This window comes from Pelodiscus sinensis, chromosome 1 (assembly GCF_052426305.1).
Source record: "Pelodiscus sinensis isolate ZL-2025 chromosome 1, ASM5242630v1, whole genome shotgun sequence".
In the NCBI taxonomy this organism is placed as follows: Eukaryota; Metazoa; Chordata; order Testudines; family Trionychidae; genus Pelodiscus; species Pelodiscus sinensis.
This window is the reverse complement of record NC_143052.1, coordinates 141,742,665-141,755,066: the sequence shown is the minus strand read 5'-3', so window position 1 is coordinate 141,755,066 and position 12,402 is coordinate 141,742,665. Positions and strand designations below refer to the sequence as shown.

The 12,402-nt window shown below is 45.7% G+C and overlaps 1 protein-coding gene across 1 annotated transcript in view; it reads left to right on the top strand.

Moving 5' to 3' along the window:
* Nucleotides 1–11,705, top strand: part of LOC102447214 (transient receptor potential cation channel subfamily V member 6) — a 51,416-nt gene extending 39,711 nt beyond the window's left edge. The window contains exons 13-15 of the mRNA XM_006111851.4: nt 862–1,130; nt 2,201–2,307; nt 5,545–11,705. Of these exons, the coding sequence (XP_006111913.1) occupies nt 862–1,130; nt 2,201–2,307; nt 5,545–5,821 (653 nt within the window). The 3' untranslated portion in view covers nt 5,822–11,705. The remainder of the gene's footprint in view (nt 1–861; nt 1,131–2,200; nt 2,308–5,544) is intronic.
* The last annotated feature ends 697 nt before the right edge of the window (nt 11,706–12,402 follow it).

Genomic DNA, 12,402 nt, shown 5'->3' with positions numbered 1-12,402 from the left:
TCCCTGCTGAGCCCCACCCTATGCATCCAGACTACCACCCATGCACCCAGGCCACCCTCTGCTGGGCATCCCACATTCAAACTCCCTCCCCGCTGGACCTCCCTCCACCTATACCCCCACCCCACTGAGCTCCAGTAAGCTGCACCTGGATCCCTGCCCCACCAAGCTGCACTTCCCCAGCACCCATGCCCCTGCTGAGCTCCAACCAACCATCTTCACCTGGTGCCCCTGCACTTGGAACCCCACTCCCCATGAGCTCCTGTGCATCTAGATCTCTGCACATCCAGACTGCCCCAAAGAGAGCCCTCTCACCCCACACCTCGATCTCCTCATACTAAGCCCCTCCACACTTGGATCCTGCTGGGCTGAGCCAGCCTCCTCCACATGTGCTTGTTGCAGAGAGGGAGGACCTCCCGGTGTTTCTGGGGCAGACCCAGCCCTTGCACTTTGTCAAGATCAGGTTCAGCCTCACCACTAAGTCCATGCCCTAGAACTGGCTTCCCACTGCCAGTCTGGAGACTCCACATTTATTTGTTCACAAATAAAATTTACAGAATTTTAAAGTACCCTGCACAGAATTTTTCATTTTGGAGGTCAGACTTTCCTCAGGAATGTATTTCTGTGGAAATGATGCTATAACTTTCCCCAGCAGGGCCTTCTGCTATGTCACAGCTTGTTTATCATTAATTACTTGTAACATTGTAATGCCCAAAGGTCCCAGCCAGGAATTAGCTCCCATCATGCATACACAGATAGACACCAAGAATCCCCATTCTGATTCCATCCCTCAGATTTTCTGTTGCTGACAACAGGACATTATTCCTATTGTAACTTTCTCTTCCTTCCCTTGTGCCCTTCCAGCCTTTTATATCATCTTCCAGACAGAGGACCCCGCAGAGCTGGGCCAGTTCTACAGCTATCCTATGTCTCTGTTCACTACCTTCGAGCTCTTCCTCACCATCATTGATGGGCCTGCCAACTACAGCGTGGACCTGCCCTTCATGTACAGTGTGGTGTACTTTGCCTTTGCTGTCATCGCCACCCTGCTCATGCTCAACCTCCTCATTGCCATGATGGGTGACACCCACTGGCGCGTGGCCCATGAGCGGGACGAGCTTTGGAGAGCGCAGGTGAGGGCTGTGTCATATTAGGTCAGGCAATGGGGAAAACTTTCCACCTCAGAATGAGGAGAGTTGGCCTGGTGGAATTTCTGACAGGTGTAGTTACTCCCACCTTCAGTGTGAAGAACCATCGACTGAGTCTCCCATTTATTTCAAGATGTAGTTTAACCCATCCCCAGCTCAGTATGTCTGCTTTGGTGTCTGTCTGTCTCCTGTCTCATTCCCTCTGCTTATCAAGCACCATCTTTTAAATCATTTCACATAGCTTGGGCACTCTCAATGCCCCCTCTGCGGCTCCTGATATCGGGACCAGTCTTTCCATCTCTTTGTGCCCTGCCCACAACTCCACATTATTTCAAACCACAACTCAGAAACCTCTTTGTCCCCTCTTGTCCATCCCAGTCCTTTTATATTCCTCACTCACTGACAATCCTCATAGAGTCATAGATCCCAAGGCCAGAAGGGATCCGCTAGTCTGATCACTTGTAGATGTCCATAAAACTACCCCCAAAATAATTTCTAAATCAGTTCCTTTAGAAAAAAAATTCAATCTTCATTTAAAAATTGTGAGTGATGAAGAATCCACTATGCCCCTTGGCAAATCATTACAATGGTTAATTACTCTCCCCATTTGAATTTGTTTCACTTCAAATTCCAGCCATTAATACATGTTAGACCTTTCTCTGCTGCCTCCTGCCTTTCCATGAGAGACCAGGAAGTGTAAGTTCCTGATAACAACTGGCCACTCCCCCAGCTCATGACTGTAATGTTTTTATAAGCACATTGTCATCTCCTATAGCCTGTTCACTGATTGGCTTATTCCCTGCTACCATGTGTAAGGGGGAAGAACATGCTGTTTTCCATTGTTTGAAGATGGTCTATGGTTTGCTCAACCCCTAATCAAATTAATGCAAAAATACTAAGTGACCCTTCATAGACAGGATAGAAATGTTGCCTCTCTTTCCTTCAATGCCTCTAAACTTTTGCTCATGGAGGTATCAACGATTTTCAAAGTGAGGTTTTTCAGAATAGTGCTTTGGATTTTTTTCTCTTACTTTCCCTTCTCTCTATTTGGGAAGGTTGTTGCCACTACTGTCATGCTGGAACGGAAACTCCCACGATGCCTTTGGCCTCGTTCTGGGATTTGTGGACAGGAGTATGGACTGGGGGACCGGTGGTACCTCAGGTGAGTCCCCTTCTTCGGCATGTCCTTTGTTGATATCCATGCATATGCCTGTGTGTACGTACTAGAATTGGTCAGAAAATGGAATTTCTGTTCTGTGAACAGTTTCACAATTAAAAAAAAAAAGTTCATACTGAATCAGGACTAAAACCCAAAAGTTTAACATTTTTCAAACTTTCAAGTTTGAAATTTAAAAAATTGTTCATCTCAGGTCAATTGAAATAATTTGCTTTGATAAATTAGAAATGTTTTGCTTAAATTTAGATCCTTTATATTAGTTTATATAACATACAATACATTTCAAAACAAAAAGTAATTTGAACATGAAAAATTGAAACTTTTCGTCCCAAGAATGTCAAAATGGGACACTTAGACATGATCACAAAAACAGAGTTCCATTTTTTTTTCAAAATACGTTGTTGAAATCAATGGGATTTTGCAAAAATATAATTTTAATCATAACAGATTTTCCAGTGAAAATCCGGCTTAACTAAATTTTTCTGGCCAGCTGTAGCACACAGAATTGCACAGATTAGAGGCAATTCAAGTGCCACTTCATGTGAAATGAGTTGCTGTGTTCAGTCCAGCTCTTCATAGATAGATGTTCATATTCCAGAAGCCATGCTCCTACCTGCAATCGTAACAGAGAGGCCAAGGCCCTGTGTTGTCTGTTTACTCCACATACCAAATATGAGGAGCATTTGGTTGATTGTTTCATTTAACTAGGGAAGCTTATTCCTGTACATTTGGTAAGCAAAAGGCTTCAGTCTCTAGGACTGTCAACCTGATAGCATTTACCAGCACTGAAACCCACTTCAGATATTTCCAAAACAGGAAAGGAATATGGGAAGTCAGCATTTGGACAGAACCCTAGGGTCTAACATGAGCCCCACAGTGTCAAGTTACTATGTTTTGTGTTTCTGAAGCAGAATGTATCCAGCAGAGAGTAGTCCCAAGCCACAAAATTTGGACCAAATTCCAACAACCACCCTGAAAGTTTGAAGTTGTTTAGATCCAGGATTTTGGTTTTTAGTCCTTGGTTTTATTTCTTTTGGTCTGGATAACATCAAGCCTGATTCTCCTCTCACTTATGCTGGCTTTACTCCTGATTCTTACTACTGTGATAGGAGAATAAGACCTGTGTATGGATTTATCCTTTCACATGTCTGCGTTTTGTGGATCAGACCCCAAGGGGGAGCTGTTATGCTATGCAATAGGGGCTCTCCGCTGCTTTCAGCAATAGGGGAGGTTTGTGGATTTCAAGCCAGCTGGAGGCAATGATCAGCTAGCTATACAGTGTCACTGAGGGGGAATAACTTCCAGATGAGAGTGCTGTATAAAACCACACACACTTCATCCCACATTGGGCATGATGGGAGAATGGTTGTGACACAATGCAATTGTGCACAAAGTCCTATCATGTACCTGTTACCAGAATAATATTACAGGCACAGAGTTACCTGTTAGCAGACCACTACCCTGAGAGAGAGGGTAGCAGGCTAAACAGAGAAGAAGGCTTCTTGGGTGAAATAAAGGAGGGGAAGTGGATCAGAAGGGTCAGGGTAAGCTTCAGGTGGAAAGCACAGCGTAAGGAGAAGAATGTCTTTCCCAAGGTCTCTACAGTGGAGAATTACAGGGAAAGGCAGATGATCCAAGATCAGAATAGACGAATAAGAAATTGGGAAGAGGAAATAGATCCATGGTCAAGTGGAGCAGGTCCACCAAGAATTTGCAGTTGGTCAAATGGAAAGTAGAAGGTGTGGTTAAGAAATCAATGAAAGGAGCAGAGAACTGGGGAGGAGGTAGGAAATGATGCCCCAGAGCAGTGAAGGTTTTGGGATGGTGAGAGCATGATAGAAGCCAATGGTGGTGGTTCTGAGAGAGAGAGAGAGTTCATTTTCAGAAGGAAACTAAAGGAGCTCTGCTTGTGACTAGTTCCCACATGGATGTGCTAAGTCAGGCATGTCCAAAGTCCGGCCCGCGGGCCAATTGCGGCCCGTGTTCCGATTTAATACGGCCCCCGCTTCCTCCCCCTCTCCTGGCTCCCCGGCGCTCTTTTGAACTGGCGCACCCAGTGCGCCGCTTCCGGCCGCGCCGCCGCCGCCCATGGTCTCCGCGGTCCTAGAGCCTGCCCTGTAGGGCGTGTCCGCAGCCCCGCTCCCCCGCTCGGCTGCGGGTTCACCCTGCCCCCGGGCCGCCGTGAGGCCGGCGTGCCCTGCGCTCTCCGCCCGCCTCCAACCCTGCAGGCCCTCCGCCTTGGGGATGAGAGTGCGGGGACGGCCCTCACGCATGTTCACTTCTTCAAATCTGGCCCTCTTTGAAAAAAGTTTGGACACCCCTGTGCTAAGTCCTTAGCTCAGTGGTCCCCAACCTTTGAGGTTGTCGGGCGCCAGGGGGCGTGGCCGTTTGCCCGCTGGGCACCAGGGGGCGGGGACACTAGCGCGCCCGGGGGCGGGCCCCCCCATAGCTGCGCGCCCGGGGTCAGGGCCCCCTCCAAGGGCCGCCGCCCGGGGCCGGCACTCCCCCCCACCCGCCGAGTGCCGCGCGCCCGGGGTCGGCACTCCCCCCCTCCCGCCGAGTGCTGCGCGCCCGGCGCTCCCCCCCCACCACGCGCCCGGGGCCGGCGCTCCCCCCCGCTGCGTGCCCGGGGCCGGCGCCCGCCCCCACCGAGTGCCGTGCGCCCGGCGCTCCCCCCGCCAAGCGCGCTCCCCCCGCAAGCGCCCGTGCGCTATGTGCCCGGGCCAGGCCAGCCCCGAGCACCTGGCGGGCGCATTGAAATGCCCCTGCGGGTGCCATGGTGCCCGCGGGCACCGTGTTGGGGACCACGGCCTTAGCTGGATGTGGTGTTGGTAGAGAACATCATGGGTACATCTATACTGCACCCTTCTTCCACAAAAGCTTATGCAAATGAAGCACGGAGTAGAATATCGCTGTGTTTCATTTGCATAATTAATTAGGGGCCATTTTGGGGCAAGAGACTTTTGCACAAAAAGGAGCTGTGTAGACATTCCTCATTTTTTCAGGAAGAATGGCTCTTGTGCAAGGGAGTGGTTTTGTGCAAAAACTGCTCCTAATTAATTATGCAAATAAAGTGTGACGATATTCTACTCCACGCTTCATTTGCATAAGGTTTTGAGGAAGAAGGGTGCAGTGTAGACACAGCCATTGGTGGCACTACTAGTAATTGTTGAGAAGACAGTATGTTTCTGGTGTATTCAATTTCTTCTCACCTTTCTATAGGGTAGAAGACAGGGTTGATCCCAACAAGCACAAGATGCATCGTTACACTGAAGCATTTAAGACCCAGGATAAGGAAGACTTTGACAAATGCTCCGAGAAGCTGGATGAGGAGAACCCCTGTAAGAAAGACCTAGCACCAGTTGCTCCTTCAGTGTCCCGGAGCATATCCCAGAGCAGTTCCCACCGTGGCTGGGAGATCTTGAGGCGTACCACCTTCAGACAACTTCAAGGAGAAGTCAACTATGCCATGGAAGAGGAAGAGGTCTACCATGTCTGAAACACATCCCCCTGACTCCACAACATGGATACCTGGTGCTGAAGTAATTACCTTCTCCAGGTGCCAGTGGAAACTCCGGTATAGCCACCGTGCTCCACAGCTGTTAAGAGCTCTCCGAGAACAGGAATGCTCCTTGCTGTAGGATGGACACCACTGCCCTGTCTCCTCTTCCATGTGTCCTTGCTGCTGTGTTGGCTAGGAGCTTAGTCAAGGGGTTTGGTGTTTGTTCAGCTCTCTAACTCTCTACAGAAACAGAAAAATATGCCAGCACTACAAACTGATCCTTTCTCGCTCTGTGGTAATGGTATTTTCCTTTTCTCGGTCCCACAAAGACCACAGTGCTTTCTGAACTGAGGAGAGCTGACTTGGGAGATTTTTTTTGGTACAGAACTGAAAACAAAATTTAAACTCAGGAAACTAGTAGCTGCTGACAATGCGGTGATTAAAGGGACTATCGCCATACAGCTGGCATTCTAGAGGCTGGCAGATGTTCCTCCTTCAAAAAAAGACGAACTCTGTTAGCAGCATTTTCCACACTGCTTCTCTAACAGGAACAGACTGTTTTTCCTGCCATTCGAATGCACTTTAATTTTGTTTGCTACAGAAATATGATTGTTGGTTTTATCCCAGTTACATATTACTTAAGGATAAGTCACACATATCTTTACTCTGGGAAATTTTCTGTGTTTTAAGATGGTGTGAGGATTGGTGAGATGACTCCCTATGAAGATCCCAAATGAACTGATCCTGAGCCATGTTTCCTATGGAAAAGTAGAAGTCTCTGGCTCAGTCTGATATCTGCCTACCATCTCTTACCTTTGCTGTGTTGAGACTACAAGCTGTTTAGTCCCTGTCTTCATGGACATCAGTGCTGCAGCTGTGGGCCTGCTGTGGTGAAGCATGCCAATTCCAGATCACCCTGTGCTATGTCAGGGGAGGAGGAGTAGAAAGGGGCTATATAGCTGCTGACAAGCAAAAGGGGAACAAATGCTGGGGGAGACACAGTGGGAAGTATTGCAAGCCAACTTGGAAACAAGTCTTGTCTCGTAACAATGTACAATGAAGCCTGCTCCACAATGACTGTTTATTTCACCTATTTCTTTAGTCCTCTACCAAGGTCTTTCAGAAAAATGATTACAGGGAAGAAATTAGGTGCCTTTTTGGAGGGCCTCATGCCCTCTGCGACTTAGAGTGTCATCACAATAGCAGAACTAAGTGGAATGCAACTTGTAGCCTGACATTTCCGCTGTGAGAGTTTCTGTGTCTAAAGGGGACCCAAAAATGACTTGCTTACATTATACCCTACCATTGAAACAGGCCATCCTTTACCACGTCTTGGTATCCAGAACCAAAAAGTGAAGGACCAGAAACTAGTGGCTTTCTTATTAATGGTGTTGTTACCACACTTCACAGCAACTATGCTCTGCCTGGGACTACTGAAGACTTTAGTGCCGTATCCAGATGCCTGACCTTTGAAATTATGTGCATTTTTTTAAATGTACTATTTCCCCCTTACTCAACTATATGCTTGAGCCCTAAAGAGGGGATTTCCCCCCTTGGTTTAAGATGAATACTTATATTAGATACACTGTGATGAATTGAAGTAGTATGGGTTGGTCTTTTCATCTCTATACACCCAGCCCCTCCTGTTTAACCACAGGAATTTGCACTTTTGCACTAAATGTTAATTGAAATGGGAAATATGTGATTTTGCACATTTACCAAAACTGTGAATTGCTGCTGTAATTATAATGTAATGTCCTTAATCAATGGAGGAGAGAAGAAAAAGGGGTTGGTGAAGTTTTCCTTCATCTTTCCAAATCTATTCATGCTCTTTAACCAGTTGAAAACCTGACTGAGATACAATTAAGATGGAAGACCATGAGGTAATTTTCAACTAGTGATTCAGTGTTGTGATTCGCTCAATTTGCAAATCAAAAATTGGTTGTTCTAAGTGTCAGCAAAACATGCACCAGGGTTGAAAATTCAGCAGGGCATTTTCTGTCTCTGGTGTCATCATAATCACACTTTAAACTTTTAGTGCCGTATCTCTCTTCAGTTAGGCTGTACAATTTCATTAAATGCACTGCAAGTATGCAGGAGTAAATGAGAGCAGTGTTCCCTGTTAGCTGAGTGTTCGAGTGGTCACCCAGAAGAGATTCAAATGTTGCCTAGTGAATTAGCAGAGCTGGCAGCATGTGTTTCTGCTGGAGGTGCACATCCAACAAGTCTCAGTGCAATAACAAAATTTATTTCACACATGGATGGGAAAAATTAGAGGGAACATTGAATGAGAGTTAGTGCCAGTTGGTCGTGTGTGTTCATACAGACTCACTAGCAAAAACAGGTGTCCATGGGACAAGACAAGTAGGTGTAAAATCTTTGAATTCTTATTTCTGTTATATCCTGTTACATTCTGTGCATAAAATAGAGGTTAAAATGTAGATCAGTGTGACTGGCTCTGCTGTTTTTTACAATGACATTAGCTGGAGCTACTTGCCGCATCATATCATCCAATTCAGAATCTCCTTCGTCCTTTATTGTATTAGAAACTTGCAAACCAATACAGGAAAAATATAATATAGATGTCTGAGAAGCTTTTGTGAAATATAGAAAGGATACTATGAAGGCAAAAACATTAACAATATTTCCTTATGCATGTTACTAATGATAACAACATACAAAACTTTTGGAAATTTTAAAATCTAACTGACTTTTTGCCACTCCTGGGCTGTGTCTAGACTGGCATGATTTTCCGCAAATGCTTTTAACAGAAAAGTTTTTCCGTTAAAAGCATTTGTGGAAAAGAGCGTCTAGATTGGCACGGATGCTTTTGTGCAAAAGCACTTTTTGCGGAAAAGTGTCTGTGCCAATCTAGATGCGGTTTTGCGCAAGAAAGCCCCGATCGCCATTTTCGCCATCGGGGCTTTTTTGCGCAAAATGGTTCTCATCTGTCTACACTGGCTCTCTTGCGCAAAAGCATTTGCACAAAAGGGCTTTTTCCCGAACGGGAGAGTCATTGTATTTGCGGAAGAACACTGACAATCTTACATTAGATCGTCAGTGTTCTTGCGCAAATTCAAAGCGGCCAGTGTAGACAGCTGGCAAGTTTTTCCGCAAAAGCGGCCACTTTTGCGGAAAAACTTGCCAGTCTAGATGCAGCCCTGCTGTTTTACTGACTTTATTCTGCAGTTTACATGGATTGAATGGGAAGGCTTGACCTGCCAGCTTCATTCTGTCTCTTGTAACTTGGATAGTGCTTTTTGGGGTTTGGCATCCAGCAGAGCAAAGGAACATTCTCCTTTAAAAAAAAACAAACCCCAAATTATTTTCCTTTCGTGAAAATAGTTTGGTCCAAATTAGATTTTGAGATTTAGGTGAACTTTCTAAAATAACAATGGCTACGCTCCCAGTCTTGACAATTTAATTGGGGTTGCTTCTGCTTCGAACAGGGAGTTGGACTCAATAACCTACTGAGATCTCTTCCAGCCCTAATTTTCTGAGTCTAGTATTCTGTGATTTTGAGCCTTAGTAGTTTTATGATACAGCTAAGAAAGCAAGCATAAGATCCCAGTCAATCATCAGGTATGGGTGAATTTAAAATTAAAGATACTTTTCATTTTAAAAATGCATAATATCCTCAGTCCAGTTGTGTCCAGCTCTGGCCTCAGTGTTCAGTATTAGGAGAAATGCCTAAAACCAAAACTTACATAGAAGTTGATGGATCTTTGGCCATTCACAGCAGTAGGAATAACATTGGACCCCAACAGCTGGGCCGAGAGTATGTAAATGTTCCACTTTAGGGGCCAAGACATGCCATAAACTGAGCTCCCCCTGGAGGTTGGTAGTGCATTGAACTTATGTTCACATTAGTGCTTAGTTGAATGAAGCTGACATTCTTGCAATGACATCAAGTCTCTGGGCATACTCTGAACCATACATATCAAAGACTTCCATTAATTTTAATTGGCTTTGCATCAGGCCCTGAAAGAGGAGTCTAATCCAGTCAGGAGGATTTTGTATCAAATACAATTTTTAAATAATCTCATTTTATTTAACCAATTTGTATCTTAAACAGGGTTCTATCTACCTGTAATCTTTAAAAAATGTCCCTATGATCTGTTTTTCTGTACCGTCTTTTGTTTTCATTTAAAGTGTGATTTCACGGTGACACTCTACCAATGATATGCTGTGTTTGATGCTCTGTATTGCTGATTCAGTTTCCAGCCAAAAAGTTCTTCTAACTGGCGACTCTACAAACTACACATTGGTTTTGAAAATCCAGCTGTGTTTTTTCTATACCTTTCATAGAATCATAGAACCATAGAGCTGGAAGAGACCTCAGGAGGTCATCAAGTCCAGCCCTCTGCTCTGGGCAGGACCAATCCCAACTAAATCAACCCGGCCAGGGCTTTGTCAAGCCAAGACTTAAATACCTCTAGGGATGGAGACTCCACTACTTCCCTAGGTAACCCATTCCAGTGCTTCACCACCCTCCTAGTGAAATAGTTTTTCCTAATATTCAACCTGGACCTCTCCCACCACAACTTGAGATCATTGCTCCTTGTTCTGCCATCTGTCACTACTGAGAACAGCCTCTCTCCATCCTCTATGGAACCTCCCTTCAGGAAGTTGAAGGCTACTATCAAATCCCCCCTCACTCTTCGCTTCTGCAGACTAAACAGACCCAAGTCCCTCAGCCTCTCCTCATAAGTCATATGCTCCAGCCCCCTAATCATTTTGGTTGCCCTCCGCTGGACCCTCTCCAATGCATCCACATCCTTTTTGTACTGGGGGGCCCAGAACTGGACACAATACTCCAGATGTGGCCTCACCAGAGCCGAATAAAGGGGAATAATGACATCTCTGGATCTGCTGGCAATGCTCCTCTTAATGCAACCTAGTATGCCATTAGCCTTCCTGGCTACATGGGGCACACTGTTGACTCATCTCCAGCTTCTCATCCACTGGAATCCCCAGGTCCTTTTCTGCAGAACTGCTACTTAGCCATTCAGTCCCCAGCCTGTAACATCTCTTGGGATTCTTCCGTCCCAAGTGCAGGACTCTACACTTGTCCTTGTTGAACCTCATCAGATTTCTTGTGGCCCAATCCTCCAATTTGTCTAAGTCACTCTGGACTCTATCCCTGTCCTCAAGCGTATCTACCTCTCCCCCTAGCTTAGTGTCATCCGCAAACTTGCTGAGGGTGCAAATCCATCCCCTCATCTAGGTCATTAATAAAGATATTGAACAAAACCGGTCCTAGAACAGAACCTTGGGGCACTCCGCTAGAAACCGACTGCCATCCTGATACCATTCATAAAGTTTCCACAACCATAATTTTGCTAAGTGCTCTGTTGATGGTGAAACGAGGCAGGCTCCGTCTTCTATAATTTTATTGGCTCTATAGAAATAAAAACTTGTTTGGGTCAGGAAAGCCAGAAAATTTGATTCAGATCAAGGGTCAAATACATTGAGTAAGAATGTGCCTCATTAATACTAACATTTTTTGAACCACATTTGTACTGTATTCTCTTCTACCTCTGTAAAAATGGATTAACACTTACACTGTAATTCGGCCCTATAACTCTTAAATGTGGCATTGATTGGAACAGGTGATAAATCTTACTATAATACTCAGTTTGTTTTTCTCCAGTGTTGTTGTCATTTCAGGGCAGAACTTCCTGTTTTCCCCCATCTGCCCAACTGTTGACCTCAATTTATCTTAAGTTGCCACTGAAGCAACTTCAGGGTTGTAAGAGCTTATCTTGTATCTGGCAAATTAGTAGGTCAGAAAATGGCTCCAAGATTAAATGAACTAATTTGTTCTGATATTGAAGAAAATAGAAGCTTTTTGTTCAAAATAAAAATACCTGTAAATTAAGTTTTCTTTGTTTGTTTGTTTAACCATAATAGCTTATGATGGTTCCTATGATTATCCCCATATCAGCCATTCATCAGTGACTGAGGGTACTAGACTTAACTAAAAACATATTTAAAATCTTAAGTACAGGCAGTCCCCAACTTATGCGGATCCGACTTATATCGGATCTGTAGTTACGAACGGGGCTTTTCTCGCCCCAGAAACAGACCAGGGAGACATGGAGCAAAGCCTCGGAGTACGCAGGCAGTGGGACCACCCAGACGCGCCGCGGTTCCGCTGCCCGCATCCTCCGTGGCTTTGCTCCGCGTCTCCCTGGTCTGCCCCCCCCCCCCCCCCAGCAGACCAGGCTTTTCTCCTCGGCGCTACTGGACCAACCCGGCAGCACCCCGGCTGCTCTGCCCCAGGCGTCCTGATTCAGCCGCGAGGTGTACAGCTAGTTCGGATTAGAAGCCTAATCCGAACTAGCTAGTCCGTGCCGCGCAGCACAGGGTCCGAACTAGCCGGTATTTAAAAATGGCGCCGGCCGGCTTCATGCAAATGAAGCCCGGGAAATTCAAATCCCGGGCTTCATTTGCAACTGCGGATGACTACATTACCCCGCTAGTTCAAACTAGTGGGGTAGTGTAGACATACCCTAAGGGAGTTAAAATGCCCATTGTGATTCTGAGAGACTTCACCTACCTCTTAATGCCAAGGC